Source organism: Alexandromys fortis, unplaced genomic scaffold, assembly GCF_014885135.2.
Source record: "Alexandromys fortis isolate MF-2015 unplaced genomic scaffold, M_Fortis_MF-2015_v1.1 scaffold_66, whole genome shotgun sequence".
Taxonomy (NCBI): Eukaryota; Metazoa; Chordata; class Mammalia; order Rodentia; family Cricetidae; genus Alexandromys; species Alexandromys fortis.
This window is the reverse complement of record NW_026067950.1, coordinates 4,660,355-4,676,157: the sequence shown is the minus strand read 5'-3', so window position 1 is coordinate 4,676,157 and position 15,803 is coordinate 4,660,355. Positions and strand designations below refer to the sequence as shown.

The 15,803-nt window shown below is 47.3% G+C and overlaps 2 protein-coding genes across 19 annotated transcripts in view; one reads left to right on the top strand and one right to left on the bottom strand.

Annotated features, from left to right (window-relative positions):
- Positions 1 to 10,301, top strand: part of Cldn10 (claudin 10) — a 70,117-nt gene extending 59,816 nt beyond the window's left edge. For 3 of the 7 annotated variants that reach the window (XM_050150423.1, XM_050150421.1, XM_050150420.1), the window contains 2 exons: positions 9,017 to 9,124; positions 9,982 to 10,301. In XM_050150423.1, coding sequence (XP_050006380.1) covers positions 9,017 to 9,124; positions 9,982 to 10,102 — 229 coding nt within the window. In that variant the 3' untranslated portion in view covers positions 10,103 to 10,301. The remainder of the gene's footprint in view (positions 1 to 9,016; positions 9,125 to 9,981) is intronic. The other 4 variants (XM_050150424.1, XM_050150422.1, XM_050150427.1 and 1 more) reach the window with 2 other exon arrangements.
- Positions 10,146 to 15,803, bottom strand: part of Dzip1 (DAZ interacting zinc finger protein 1) — a 51,505-nt gene continuing 45,847 nt past the window's right edge. For 8 of the 12 annotated variants that reach the window (XM_050150409.1, XM_050150414.1, XM_050150411.1 and 5 more), the window contains 2 exons: positions 15,608 to 15,773; positions 12,142 to 13,199 (listed from right to left, as the gene is read on the bottom strand). In XM_050150409.1, coding sequence (XP_050006366.1) covers positions 13,102 to 13,199; positions 15,608 to 15,773 — 264 coding nt within the window. In that variant the 3' untranslated portion in view covers positions 12,142 to 13,101. Of the gene's footprint in view, positions 11,425 to 12,141; positions 13,200 to 15,607; positions 15,774 to 15,803 lie in introns of those variants that run through there. The other 4 variants (XM_050150413.1, XM_050150419.1, XR_007593300.1 and 1 more) reach the window with 3 other exon arrangements.

Sequence of the window (15,803 nt, the reverse complement as noted above, 5' to 3'; positions counted from 1 at the left end):
AAAACAACTTCCCCCTTTTCATTAAAACAAAACCTGATAAATCCCGAAAAGAGAGAGAAAACTACCCTCCTACAAGCATATGCTAATGGGTACCGGAGAGCAAGGCTCAGGACCCACACGTAACATTGTTCTTACCCTTGTTTTGAGGTCCAGACCACCAACTTCCTGAATGTCCTGTTTGGTTTTCTCAGATAAACTGTTCCAAGCTGCCGCTGATGAGCAGAAAGAAACTGCTCATCCAATCACCCCTGCAGCCCACAACCCTGATCCATTTAGAGAGACGGGAAGTGTGCTGAGACTCTGCTATGTGATGCTTGGGTCTTAGCCTCCAGGCTCTCCTGTTCTCCATTCCGCTGTGGAATGCCCTTCATTCCTGGCATATTCCATTTCATACTTGAGGATCTAGACTATACGAAGGTAAAATCTTTCCACTGTTGTGGTTGTTTAATAGTTAGACCCTAACACTTGCCAGGCTGGGGATATGGCTCAGTGGTAGATCCTGTATTTCATATGAAAATGGTCCAGCTTCAACCCAGCAGAAGAAGACAAAGGCTTGGGGTGGAGGGCGGAAAGAAAGGAGGAGGGAGAGGAGGAGGGAGGAGAGAGGAGCTACTTTCAGATAAATTCTCTCATTCTGGTTTCTGACTGAATTCCAGCCTTGCAGGTGCGCACGTTAGACTGTGAGACTGCTTGTCTTTCACCTACATCCTTGAGTGCGGTGTGGATGCTCACAAGGTTACCTGGAACACAACGTGAGGTTGATAAAGAGCCTGTAGGGCTTTGGCCAGGAGATTATGTGAAGTCTTAAATACCAAGAGCAAAATAAATGGATACGTATTAAGTTACATATTAAGAAGGTGTGACTCTGTGACTTCATTTGTTCAGAGGTTGCACAGGTCACCTCTGCTTCCTGGAATCCCCGGATGGTTTTGTTAGGCTAGCAAGCCTTTCTCGGCACAACCAGGAGAGCAACTGTTTGCCCGGTCACTTCGCATTCTTACCGACTAGCATGTGGCGTAACCAGCAGTTCACGCTGGGCTCCAGCAACTCGGTTCCGTCCCTCCATCCTCTGGTCATACTTCCCGTCAGCCCTCCCAGCTTGCTTCCTGGGAGAGGCAGGCTTCTGGGGGATTCCCTCTGATCTGTGCCCACATTGTAACCCTACTGGTAGCTCGCAATTACTGGTTTATTAGTTTGTCTCCTAGACCAGACAGGGAGCGTCATGAAACAGAGAATGTATGTCAGGTGTTGGACTTCTTTTTTTATTTTTATTGAGCTCTACATTTTTCTCTGCTCCTCCCCCTGCCTCTCCCCTCCCCTTCAACCCTCCCCCAAGGTCTTCAAGCTCCCAATTTACTCAGGAGATCTTGTCTTTTTCTACTTCCCATGTAGATTAGATCCATGTATGTATCTCTTAGAGTCCTCATTGTTGTCTAGGTTCTCTGGAATTGTGATTTGTAGGCTGGCTTTCTCTGCCTTATGTTTAAAAACCACCTATGAGTGAGTACATGTGATAATTGTCTTTCTGTGTCTGGCTTACCTCACTCAAAATAATGTTTTCTAGCTCCATCCATTTTCCTGCAAAATGTCAGTATTTTTTTCTGCTATGTAGTACTCCATTGTGTAAATGTACCACATTTTCCTTATCCATTCTTCAGTCGAGGGGCATTTAGGTTGTTTCCAGGTTCTGGCTATGACAAACAGTGCTGCTCTGAACATAGTTGAGCACATGTCTTTGTGGCACGATTGAGCATCCTTTGGATATATACCCAAAAGTGGTATTGCTTGGTCTTGAGGAAGGTTGTTTCCTAATTTTCTGAGAAATCACCACACTGACATCCAAAGGGGCTGTACCAGCTTGCATTTCCACCATGTCTCCTAGACCGGACAGGGAGCATCATGAAACAGAGAATGCATGTCAGTTGCTGGACTTCTTGTAGCTAGCCTGCGCTGCAGGACACGTACAGCCAGGGTGGTAAGGCAGCAGTGAGGGTCTGTGCCTCTCTGTAAAGGAAAGACATTTGCGTATGAGATAAGGGGAAGCAGACAGGAGGGAGAGGATCCTGGGGCTGGAGAGATGACTCAGCCTTTAAAGGCTAGGCTCACAACCTAAATGTCAGGAAGGATCCTGGGTCCAAGCTGCCTGGAGTGAACTCTGCTTTAAGTTTTATGATACCCTTATGCTTTCGTGCTTTGAATCTATAGAATGCAAATGGGTTGTAATGGCCGGGTAAGATGGCATCGTTCAACCGTCTACAGTCATGTCTGATGGTGCTCAGTAAATACTACAAAGCGTCAGCTCTTAGTTTGAAAGGCAGTGGTCCTTACACATGCCTTCACACGGCACAACATCATCTTTCACGTTTTGAAATTAGCAATGGGGACATATTTGCTGGAATGTTAGAGACCTAATAGAAGGATTACTGCCTTATGATTCTCGGCTCTCACGTAGAAGGAAGGTGCAAAGGGATCTAGTGTCAAACTTTAAGACCGGCAGAAGAAAGGCATATTCTGTTTGTTAACTTCTGGTCACCTGTATCACTGCTTGGAGACGCACGGCACCGTGTCACACACAGTGAGATGTTACAGGAAGCACCAAGTGACAGATACTGGGAGACTCCTCATACCACACAACGTGGCCCACGGAGTCTCCACAAACACCGGCTCTGGCTCTCAGTTGTTTTCCGGCAGGCTGCCGAGGACTCTGAATGAACATTGGAAGCACTTTAATTGTTCAGCTTTTTTTTTTCTATTTTGTTGTTGGTCCATCTGTACATATTCACTTCACTACGAAGGAACTCACCCGCCCATATCCACAGAGACTTCAGCACAGGCTTAGCCCATGGAATCTGCCCTGAAGGATCTCAGGGCAGCATCTCTAGTCAGGAGTTTCCTATATGGAAGGACATGGTCAGTTTATTCAGACTTCCGAATGGTGGTCGTGGAACTGTCTGCAACACCATGACTCAGCATGCCATTCCCGATTCAGGGCAGGAAAGCCCCCAATTATCCACACTGCTGGAGGAGATCAATGGTGCTGGCGTTGCTAAGCAATGAACTTGCTTTTGAAACGATTGGTGTAGCTCGGAACATGAGAAAGTTCTACTAAATTATAACTTACCTTGGCTAACACGCCATTTAGTTTCCACTGTAGGAGTTGTCTAAGTTTCCGTGAGTGACAGGCACCTGGGGTAGTGTGAGAGAGAGAGAGAGCACTCAGAGACAGGTCAGCCATGAGAGTCTGGGGTCTGAGCATCTGGGCCCGGGGCTCTTTGGGACCTTCGATGAATTCAACAGCCTCATCACAGTAACACAGATGGGCAGTGTTATGAAGATTAAAGACAATAACATACTGGGGGAATATTGGCTAAAGCTACCAAATTTCAGTCAGCTTTATAGCTATCTATGAATTCACTTCAGCATTTTCGTTTTGTTTTGTTTTTCGAGACAGGGTTTCTCTGTGGCTTTGGAGCCTGTCCTGGAACTAGCTCTTGTAGACCAGGCTGGCCTCGAACTCACAAAGATCTGCCTGCCTCTGCCTCCCGAGTGCTGGGATTAAAGGTGTGCGCCACCACCGCCCGGCGTCACTTCAGCATTCTTGATTGCTTAATTTTTTGCTATACCTTGGATTAATTTCTAACACTCATTTGCTCTCTTAATTCTTTAGTGAGTTAAATAAAATCCTTGCCATGTATTTATCTTTTAAAAAATGGAGGTGAAAGCAGTCGCTGCAGTAGCGCACAGGAAGAAAACAAAACAAGATTCTTGCCATTGACACCTTGTTTGCAGAACTCCAGACTACCTAGGGGCAAGTGGCTACTCACAGATGCGGAAGCTATTGCCTACGAGCCTGTTGCGTCTCCAATTCAGAACGGGCACCAAAGGGAGAAAAAGAAAAAAGTCTAGTGTTTCAGATTTGAGGATTCCCTGTCAAGATCCCATGACGTGTCATTTAAATTTTCTTGCCTTGCTTTTGCTGCTGGTTGGGAGCCCCTGCCACTGTTCTGTAAGCGTTGTGGGGTGCCAGAGGGAACAGTTAGCAGGAGAGATGGGGCATATTACAGACGGGAGGTAGACTACGGCAACCAGAGTGGGCGGCTCTCAACAACCCACTCTACGCCAGCAACTTGGAGTGGGAAGTGTTGGGAGAAAACGTATTTACAGGTAATCCCTATAGAATATCCATGTATACAAATATATCCTTGCAGATTTCTGGCCCTTAGATTATACAGAGGCGTTCACATCATACAGTGGTGTCTAGAAGCCTGGCTTTACCAAGAGAATTCAGCTTTGAAGGTATCCATGTGGATAACATACACATTCTAGATTTTCTTACATTTTTTTCTTCCCCAAAACATTGTGTGGTAATGTAGCTGGCATATTTATTTTTGTTATTCCCAATCTTAAAGCAAGGGCTTTGTACTTTAAAATGATCTGTGACCTTCACGAAGGTCACTTCAGTTCTCCGTGGGTGAGGAGTTTTCATTTGTTGCAGCCACTTTGTTTTCGGAGGGGCTGCTCTGCCCGCCCTGGTTAATGGCTCCCTGCCTCTTGTGGTGTCGGATGAAAAGACAGCCCCAGGACATTTGGAAGGAATTCCACACCCCACAGTTCTGGAGCCACTGAGGACTTAATGAGCCGGGGAGGGAGAGAACCTGTCCGAAATGGGAACTAGGAGTAGGTTTCACTGACCCGGATTTAAAAATATCCATCAACTCATTTACTATAAGAGCAACCGTCATGAGCCCGGGTTTGGAATCACAGTTAGCAGCTTTAAAAGTGGGACCTGCCATTTACTTAGCTGAAATACGGGGCGAGTCATGTAATCCTGCTGAGCCTCAGTTTCCTTGTTTGCAAGATAAGAATATTTCTACCCGTATCTGGGGATGTTATGAGGATGGAATGGCAATGTGTGTTAAAAAAGAAAAGCACAGCCGGGCGGTGGGGGCGCAAGCCTTTAATCCCAGCACTTGAGAGGCAGAGGAGGCGGGTCTCTGTGTGTTCAAGGCCAGCCTGGTCTACAAGAGCTAGTTCCAGGACAGGCTCCAAAGCTACAGAGAAACCCTGTCTCGAAAACCCAAAGAAAAGCACAAATCTTAACAGTAAGGGCATGCTGCCTCCAAGTCTTTGCTCAAAGCACATTGGTATGTGTCTGGGAGGGCTGAGGTCACACCTGTTTGCACAGACATGCTCCTTGAATTCTATTGTTAGAGTTATCACGCTGTACTGTATTATTTGCTCAATGTCTCACCAGCCCGCTAGCCTATGGGGTCTGTGGGCGGAGCTGCCGGGCGGACCATCTCTTTCCATCCTGAATATGATGAGTAGCGTAGGACGTGGCTGGGCCTGGCTGTGGCACTCACGGGAGGAAACAGAGGAGATCCCCAGGAAAGGAAAATCAACTCAGAAATGGAGATTGGGGTACGAGGTCAGCATGTGGAAATAAGTGGTTGTTCTTTAGGGGGCTGTGCAGGCTGAAGGGCTAAACTGTGAATGGAAGTGTGTGTTGTCTTGAGTCGGCCGCACCACGGTGCTCTGACCCTCTCTCATGGAATGAAGGCCATGAGCCGTAGATAGCTCTAGACGCACCAGGGACAGGATAGTGACTTTAGCCCATACCCGAAAGCATCTATAAACCCTTCAGATCTTTTTGGTTTATCCAGTAGGATACTTTGAAGCACTTAATCCATGTTTTTATTTTTCTGATAGAAGTAAACTCATCCCCAAGTCTTGGCTCCCCGAAGTCACATTCTCTCACAGAGATGTGTTGAAGCTACACGGGGGTAGCCATCCGAAAAGTGCTGTCGTTTGACACACGCTGAAAACAGTTTATCCCGAAACCAGCTTCTGCCCTCACCCCGAGAGTCATGGTCCATCTGGAGCCAGGCATATTTGTTCTTCTGGAATAAGGAAGAAACTGTGGTCTTGGGAACAAAGAGGCCACACTGTGACCGTAAAAGCTGGCTTAGGGACAAGAGGATCCACAGCACAAAGCATGCTGTGGAGAATTTGAAATTTGGATAATCTTCCTCAAGTGTTGAAATCGGTCCCTTAGCATTACCAAAAGTCAAGAAACACTTCCGGGCAGAGATGAGGGAGACGTGCCTTGGAAACAGATCTCGGTCGGTAGTTATATTGTCCTCTCTCTCAACGCCAGTCCGTGTTTGCCAACAAGGTGCACTGATTGGTGTGAACCGAAGTCACTGCTGAGGAAGACGGGGACACGTGTCTCTCAACAGAATGAAGAGAAAATCTTAGAAAGGAAGAACCAATCAGAAACTCACCAAACAGAATTGTTAAAAAAAAAATGGGGTGACGTAGGATTTAAAAAAACAACTCCAGATATTTCTCTGAAGTCTTTGACAAGATTTACAATGGAAATCAAATAGAAAAAAAAATTCCCATGAAACTGACCCTACATATGTGAAAAGTAAAATATATTTTAAAAATGGAATGAGGGTCTGGGTTCTACCCGGTCCCCCACAGACACCAACCAGGGTGGTCCACCCGCAATCCCATCACTCTAGAGGTAGAGGCTGAGAAACAAGTTCAAGCTCACCCTCAGCTACACAGCAAGTCTGAAGTCCTGAGATCCATTAGCCCTGACCCTGTCTCAAAACTTAAATAACGGAATAAAAGAACCAGTTGTTATATAAACCAAGATCATCATCCCTAAATCCCCTCAGGAAGTTTCAAGATGGCTTGAGTCAGTGAAGAGGCAAAGCTGAGGTTTGCTCCACCCTGAGTGCTTGCAATGTTCCTTTCAGGAAGGTCATGTTGCTGAGCTGTGTGGCTTGTGGCATTTGGGTCATTTTCTCCTCACTGACCATTTGTAAGAGCTGGCGACTCTTGCCTAATCACCGAGGCGGCTGGGACTGACATCCTCCTTCGTGACTGAAAAGAGACGGGGGACTCTTGGACGGTAAATGTCCAGTACAGCACAGGGGAAGGAGAGATGACCTCCGGGGTGGAAAGAGAAGTGTGATGAGGTTCTGTTTCCTATGGGAACGGTCTCCATGGGAAGTGTTGTCCTGAGCTCCTGTCACAGGATGAGTCCGGTAGGATCTGAAGCCAGTTCCTTCCGGGACTTCAGGGGTTCAGAGGAGTCAAAGGTCATGCACCTGCAATCACACACGACTCTGCATCTTAGGAGAGGACAGGAGAATCTGGGCAGCGCTGTTTTCGAATGTAGAGCATGACCGTTTGTTGGTTTTGTTACTGAGAAATCCTTCCCCCACCCCATTACTCCTGATCTGGCCAAATCTCTTCTGATGTGTACTTCACTCCTGGCCCTCTTGGTGTGTGTGCACGCGTGCAGCCTGAAGGTGTGTGTTACCACTCACAACTTCCTGTTCCCATTGCTGCCACATCGGAAGCCTGGAAGGAGTCTTCCGGAAGCTGACCAAGTGCTAATCCGTACTTGTTCTGCCACAGCTGTCCCTTTGCCCCCATCTGTCGTCACCTGACTTCCCAAGGGCGTAAGTGTGAGAGAAGAGAAAGGATCACACTACAGAGTACGCTTAACTCCATCCCAGATGGAACAAAAAAAAAGTCCCTGATGCATTCCCTACCTGCTAGTGGTCCAGGCTCCAGGGACTCCTACAGCTACACAGACCACCACAGAAAGCCCATGCAGAAATACAAGGGTGCAAGCCGGGCGATGGTGGCGCACGCCTTTAATCCCAGCACTCGGGAGGCAGAGGCAGGTGGATCTCTGCGAGTTCGAGACCAACCTGGTCTACAGAGCTAGTTCCAGGACAGGCTCCAAAGCCACAGAGAAACTCTGCTCCAAAGCCACAGAGAAACCCTGTCTCGAAAAACCAAAAAAAAAAAAAAAAAAAAAAAAAAAAAAAAAAAAAAAAAAAAAAAAAAAACAAGGGTGCAGAGATCCCCCCTACATGGTCAAGTGGCAGGATCAAGGGCTAAGGACCTTGGAGAGCTCCTGCCAACTGCTCCCCACAGCTGTGGGGCCTCCACACCAAGCCAAAGCCAGGCTCTCCCACGCTTCATGTCTGGTCCATGTCAGGAGCAATACAGAGGGTGGCGGTCTGGAACCCCGTCTTCTCTTCACCTTGGGCTCTCCTGAGATTTTCTCTGCATGGATCCGTGTGACCAAAACACACTCTGGGTCCCTTTTATACTGAAATGAACCAGCAGAGCTTTTCCCTAGTCTCACAGTGTGTATGCTTGTGTGTGCATGCGTGTGTGCATGCGTGTGTGCACATGTGTGTGCATGCGTGTGTGCATGTGTGTGCACGTGTGTCTATGGAGCAAAAGTGAGATGCTTTCTCACAGAAGAAAACAGTTCTACAGGAAGAGGGGCAGGCAGACCACTAGAACCTAAAAGCCTCTGCAGTTTTACAAACCTCGTTCCTTCTTTTAGGGGTGTGTGGCTGTTTCTCACCTGAAAGGGTTTCTTCTGTCTGACAGGTGACTTCATTTTTGACGGGCCTATCCTTCCTGCCTGGGGGAGGGCTATCTATTCGTGTCTGCATTCACTTTGGCAGTCCAGGAGGCATTGCATTCCGCCATCTCGAAGCCTGGTCACTGGTTACCTCTAAACGTCCCCACTAGACCATAGGGATGACGCTCTCGTCTGGCCCTCACCCTTTCTGCACAGACACCCTGCATCTTCATTTATCTGCATACCGCAGGTTATCTGACGTTTACTGAACTAGCTAGAACAGATGTGGAGGACGGGGTCCTTTCCCTCACTGCAGCGCAGATAAGTGATTTGGTCCGTGGGACAGAGGAAATGAGCGGGAAGTTTGGGAAAGCGAAGGCAGAGAATGGAAGGTGGTCACGAGTCAGGTGACCCCATCGTTGACCTGGCTGGGCCTCGCTCCCCTGGCTCCCGACATGTCAGACAGCAGGAGAGACTAGAAACAAACATTGACCCGTCCCTACTTCCTTTGTTAGTTTATAGAAGGAAAGTGTGAGTGGTTAGTAAGCCTCAGTCGGCAGGGCTTGCCCAGCGCCCGTGAGCTGCCTGTAACGCCGTGTCGTTTCCTCACAGGTACGAGCTGGGAGCCGCTCTCTTCATCGGGTGGGCAGGAGCCTCGCTCTGCATCATTGGCGGTGTCATATTTTGCTTTTCGATATCAGACAACAACAAAACACCCAGGTGAGAGGAGAGAGGAAACCAGCTGCCAAAAATGCGCTACACCTGTGGTTGCCAACGCTGCGACCCTTTAGTACTCCATGCTGTGGGGACCCCCTGACCAGAAAATTACTTGCTACTTCATAACTGTAATTTTGCTAGTTTATGAATTATAACGTAAATAGTTTTGGAGCGAGAAGTTTGCCGAAGGGGCCTCACCGCACAGGTTGAGAACCACCCAGCTGTATTATTTCTGAATCATTACATATGGGGCAAGTTACACACAATTTGTGACTGTGGGAAAGGGTTAGGGACAGGTGTTGTTTTTAAAGCTCGTCCTGCTGTGTTCAAAAGCTGCTTCTGCAGCGGGGAGGCCACGCCCGAGTGTCAAGGCCTGCTTTCCACGTCGTCAGTTTTCACATTGACAGGGGTCCATGAAGGCCTCTCCTCACGCAGGCTGTGTGGGCAGAGGAGGGAGGAGACCTAACCAGAGGAGGCGTGAACGCTTAGTGACCAACAACAGCGGTTTTCACCCTTTTCTCCTTTGCCCCGTGTCTGCGCTCTGTGCGCTGGCACCCAGTACGCGAGCTTCGGGCAAGGGGCTGGAGGTTAAAATACACAGACACACACAGACAGAGAGACAACGACACGGCTCATCCTTGAATTCCCCAAGGATGCCCCCTTTATTGTGTGCAGGGGCAGATTATATAGAGATAGCCACGCCCCAGCCAAACCCACCAGAAACCACTCTCCTGCCATCAGGAACTCCTGAAGTTCTCGTGCTGGGAGCAGCTGTAGGCACTCAGGTCAGGAGATTACAAGAAATTCAGGATCCGGGGTCTCACTGCTCCCAACAAAGTCAAGTATGCTTTGCCTTTCAGAATGAGCTACACGTACAATGGACCCACGTCTGTCACGTCTTCCCGGACCAAGTATCATGGCGAAGGGGATTTTAAAACTACAGGTCCTTCCAAACAGTTTGATAAGAATGCTTATGTCTGAAGGAGCTCCTGACGAGCTGTGTCTTGAAACTGAACTGTGCACGCAATGATCCCTCCCGTAATTGCCGCTTCTGCTTGTTTTTTTTTAAATATGAATTTGAAGACTGTTGATTGGATGGATGTAAATGTTCTTATAGCTATATGCTAATCATTTTCTGTTGTGCCTTTCTATAAGGAAAATAAACAGGTTATTTACAGGATCTGCATATTTTATAACCATAGAGCACATGGACGCTTAGTTCAAAGGCTCAGGAAATGTTGGGGTGACGGTCACTTTGATCTTTGGTACGCTGAGAGCTTCCCTCGTCCCATCCACACGTTAGGCAGAAGTGTGTCGGCAATGGTGGCTTGTGAACAGGACAAGTTTGAGACTATTCCTCATCAGGTGTCCCGGTTAAACAGTCACGTTGTTACCTGCCATGTAGAGCCGCCTTCCAGTTTCTTAGACCTGTCTGACAGGACCGCCGCTCACGACACTGGCTCAAGAAAGGACTACCGAGGCCAAGCTGTCATTGTCTTTTATGTGGATCAGAGACCACAAGGGTTGTCTGACACCCTTAGGTGAGCTGGGCCCTGACTGTGGTTGAATCCAAAGCCAGCTGAGGAAGTAGTGGGGAGGGTGGGCTGTGCGGTGCCTGCCGTTCTCAGTTCCTTGGTGTCTCCTGAGTTCTGCACAGAGCACTCACGAGGTCACTGAGACACTGGCCAGTTTTCAAGACAGGGATCCTGAGGCTGGCCTGCAAACCACCTGCCCACAAAGGCAGCCCTCATCACCATCCCTACACAGCTTGTGTGACCCAACTCACTTACACCCCAGCGCCCTTGGTGGTGGCTCCTCTCCTCCTCCTCCTCCTGCAGTGCAGGGAAGGAAAGAGGAGTATAAAGCAGAAATCGTGAACCTTTGAGTGATGGGGCCAGGACGTGAGCTGTTATCAGTTGTCAGAATCTGGCACCTGCGTCAAGGGCTGCACATCGTCCGGGATGAATCACACGGGTGCCGGGTGCCGGGTGCCGCGTGACTTTCCCCAAGAGCAAATGATTGAAAAGGACAAAGAAAAATCACATTGTTTGTAGGAATTCAATGGAAAGGTTTAAAACATGTTTTGAAAAATGGAATTAAAAAAATTTTAAATGCCATACCTTGTTAATACTTGAAATATTTTTTTCGTAAGTACCACAGACCAGTGTGGAAACAGCATTGTGAAGACATACTTCTAAAGTGATTGTTGTTCTTCAGCTCAGCTGGCGAAGAAAGCAGATGGACGGGATACAGGGAGGGTAGAAGAGGAAGGGATGGATGGTATCGGGCAGGGGCCATAAGGTCTGGCGACAGAAGAAAGAATAAATCAAACAGAATGGGGGAAAATGAAGCAAAACTAAACAGAGAAGTTAAAGAATTGAGTCTTGTGACCAAAATATACCAAGTTAATTCCTATGCTGGGTTTGGGCAGAGGAGCATTCTACTTCCCCAGTCCCAGAATTCAAACCAGGGCACAGAACCCGGAGCAGGCTTTCTCTAAAGCCGTCTTCAGGCTTATCTCAAAATTCTACCCGAATGGAGGCCTAAATCACAGCCAGAACAGAAGCAAAGCCACGCAGCTCAGGCTGGGCGCGGTCACACACACACCACACACCTCTAATCTCAGCACTTGGGAGGTAGAGGTGGCTGGATCTCTGAGTTCAAGGTCAGGCTGGTCTAGCGTAGGTTGAGTTCCAAGTCAGCTGTGGCTGCCTAGTTCAGACATTCTTAAAAAACAGAATAAATAAACAAACAAAAAACCATGTGCTTCGATTAAAAATCTGCTGCGGAAGTCTGGGGCGCAGGCTGTTCATTTCTATCCACATCACAGTCTGACACTTAATAAGCTTTTGGATATCTACAAAAAAAGCGAGCCTACAGTGGCCCCTGTAGGAGTGTGGGTGGCAGCCACAGCAGCCGTGGAGATTTAGTCCAAGGTCAGGATGTCAGAAGCCGTGGCTTTGTGTAAGCCCCTTCATAAACTTAGCCGAGAAGCCATCCCCAATAAGCAGCCACAGTCACAGGGTGTCATGGAGGACTTTACTGGCACTGTTGATGGATGACAGAAGACCAAAAAATCAACAAGCTATTAAAATGTTACCTTTTTTTTTCTGAGATAGAGTCCTGATGGTACCACAAAGTATAAAAACTATTTTTTTAAAAAAAAGGAAAAAAAAATTAAAAAAGAAAAGAAAAGCAAGCACACAGTTTATATGTAAAATTTCCGATCAATGCCGAGACCATTGTTCAAGAATATAAATTAGTTCTGAGGTATTTTATAATGGGCTGGGTACTGAAGAACACAGAAAACACACACATGTGTGACTCAGGAATGGCTCATCTCTTTCTAATGATCATCTCATGAAAATCAGTTGCACGCTATTCATAAAATATCCGAGATAAAGATTACACTGCAGAAAATAACTGGTCAGTAACAACATGCTAAGAGGGCCTCAGAGCTCCGTGGGATCAAAGGTACTTCAGGGAAATGTACTTAGCATGGGCCTAGCTAATTGTTACCATTCTAGACATACTGTATACGGAAAACAACCAGTTTAACACGTAGGGTGTCACTGGTACCACTAATTCAGTTTTGAAGAGACTTAACAGAATTTTGTAACATAAAAGCTACTGACGTGACAGAACAGACATATTTTAAAAAGCTACAATAATTCAAACCAAAGCCTACTATCAGTCAAAAAAAAAAGACTTAAAAGTTAATTGAAAAAAAAAATACATTTAACACTAGAGTACCGTACTGGAAAACACATTTTATGATTTAAAGGACATCTTGCTTCTACACAGCTGACAGTTTTCAATTCTGCGGTACGTGTCGTCAAAGACACCCTTGCTCTGAATGAGCTTCCTTGTACGGTGGGAATGCTGAGGAGCGCTGGAATCCTACAGGCTGTCGGCCGATGCTGGCTGCGGAGCGGTTCTCTGACTGGAGTTGTAGCTACACATCCATGATATCACTCCAGTCAGTCACAGTCACTAGGCTGCTTTTCAGGGTGCTCGATTCGTTGTCTTGAAGTCCTGGGCAGGGAGCAGGAGGCGAGGAGGGGACCTGTGGTTAAACCTGGATACCAGACCCCTGACTTCAGTCTTTGCTCACCCAGTGTCTGAATCTCTTCACCTTTCCCCAAGTCCCTACAGACTTTCGGGGAGGTTGCTAGCACACCCACCCCCAAGTTGGCCACATTTCTAGATCTCCTCACAGGACACGGTGGCCTGTGACCATCCATTCTGAAGCCCATAAGATCCTGGGTAGCTGGGCCTGTGTCCTGCTTCTCTTTCCCTGGTGTTCAGCATGGAGCCTGGATACTGAGTTCTCGGTGTGTCTGTGCTGTGTTATTAACTACAAGCAAATAGAAACCGGGAAGGAAAGGAATGTGCAATGCTTCACGTCAGTGTAAATCTCTAATATTTAGAGGTAAGTGTTAAACATAGATTTTGCTGGGGCAAAAGAACTTAAATTTGAGTTAATTATAGCCATAATTTTGAGCCGTGGGAGCAGCACGCTGTGGAGAACTCCGCTCTAATTTGATTCTGGAATGTTCTCTGGGAAACGTGGGGTCCTGGCACGGAAGCATGCTCCCAGTTCCTCATAAGGCAGTGTCTCTCAAGCAGTCTTTTGGATTTTATGAGTCCTTAGCAGAGATAGCTTCACAATGGCTCTGCTGCAGACACGTTATCATGTGACAGTGTGGCAGTTAGCGCACAGCTGACATACTCGAGAGAGAAAAGGGACAGAGCTGAGTACGCCTCAAGGGGACAAGACGACCTGCTGCAGACAGGAGACATGGCTGTGGGAACTCTCCGCGCTGGCAGGAAGCTGCGAACAGGGGCACAAAGAGGTGTCGGGGATGGTGGTAAGGACGCCCCCGTCCTAACAGGACACCAGTAGCTAATATCTGAAGTCGTCAAATCAAGAGGCAGGTTTGAGTGCATTACTGAGAGACACAGGAATGGCTCATCGGATATTGAAGATGGTGAGAAATATCATGGAGGCCCCTTCTGCTCATCTTACCTTTTATAACACACCAGGATTACTTTGATTTTATATATATACTACAACTGGGCATGGGGGTATCCCTGGCGTGGAAGACATGCGTGTATCTTAAAGAAGAGATACTGTGCCATTCAACACGCTATCAGGCTGTTGAAACAATGGACTTCAAAGAAATGAGAACTCCCCCCAGGAATCTCATGGTGGGAGAAGGAAAAGGCCCTACCCAAAATGAGATGGGATACAGTTCTAACAATAAGTCAGATCGTTTCCCAGGTTAAGACTAAATCCCAGGCAATGGTTGGGTCAGTGATGGGAGGGACCAACTGCTCAGCCATGGATGTTCTTGGCCTCTAAACTTTGACTTGGGGTGGTCACTGGACAGCTCTGTCCCTCGTCCTAATGCAGTCACACTAAACAAACCTACTTTTTAACCCGCGGTCAGTTTGGGTCTTTTAATTGGCTTGTTGGGGACGGGTGGCTGGATCTGACTTGGTATACAATCCCAGATTTGATCACAGTAGCACATCTGTAATTATGCCGGTACTCCAGATGTGGTGTGGGAAGACTGAAAGCTCAGGGCCAGCCCTGGGCTGTACCTTGACACAGGTGAAATCTCGTCTCAACACGTCAATCAAGCAAAGTAAACGAGATGTGTATATGTATGCACACACACACACACACACACTCACACATACACACTCACACATGTGGGTGCACACATTTATTGTCTTTGAATTTAGAAACCAGGTCTGCTGAGAGTTACATCTAGGCTCTCTGGTGGACAGGAAGCATTCCAAATTACAATGTCAACGTCATTTGTGATCCATCCCACTGACTACAACACTGAAAAAAAAATCACCTTAGAAGAAAACCAAGGAGAGGACTTAGTAGGAGATACAGGAGTCCTGAAAGACTTCTCATTCATGTGTAAGCTCAGAGAGGGTAATTTCTAGGGGCATCTGCACAAAGAAAATATCTATGTGGACATGGTGAAAAAATAACACTACAATGTTTACTGAAACATTGCAGAAGAAATTAAAATGATTTGTACGTTTGTGAAGTAAGTTATCAATGTTCAGATATACCTTGTAATAAAAAAAAAAAACAACATCAAGATCTTGGTTCTAACAGCTGTGTCATTTGGGACCAAAGGCTTAGCTTGATTGCTACAGTGCTTGCAGATCAGTCCTGAGGACTTGAATTTGATCCCCAGATCTCACATTTTAAAAAGGTCACTGTTTCCCTGGCATTGAGGGAGCAGAAACAGCGACAGACCTGGGACTCTCAGGCCAGCCAGCCAGTCTGGCCTGCTTGGTGAGCGCCAGGCCAGTGAGAGATCCTGCCTCAAGGAAGAGTCCAGTGACTCCTGCCCCCACATGTATATTAATGTTCACTCGCACGCACGCGCGCGCGCACACACACGTACACACTCCAGAAACACGGCCCATCCATAAATGGGAGTGAGGACTGCTAACCTTCTTCCTTGAGTTCCCGAGGGTTCACTGGGCCCCAGGCCCTTGGCACTTGAGCGGAATTTAGATCTCTCTTCACAGGTGGGGGTTCCCTCTGTTCTAGCTTCTTCTCCAAGGATTTCTCTTCCTCTAAGGATGATATGTCCCAGACATCATCATCTCGATCTCTCTGTATAAACACAGAATAAACAGGGTTTCT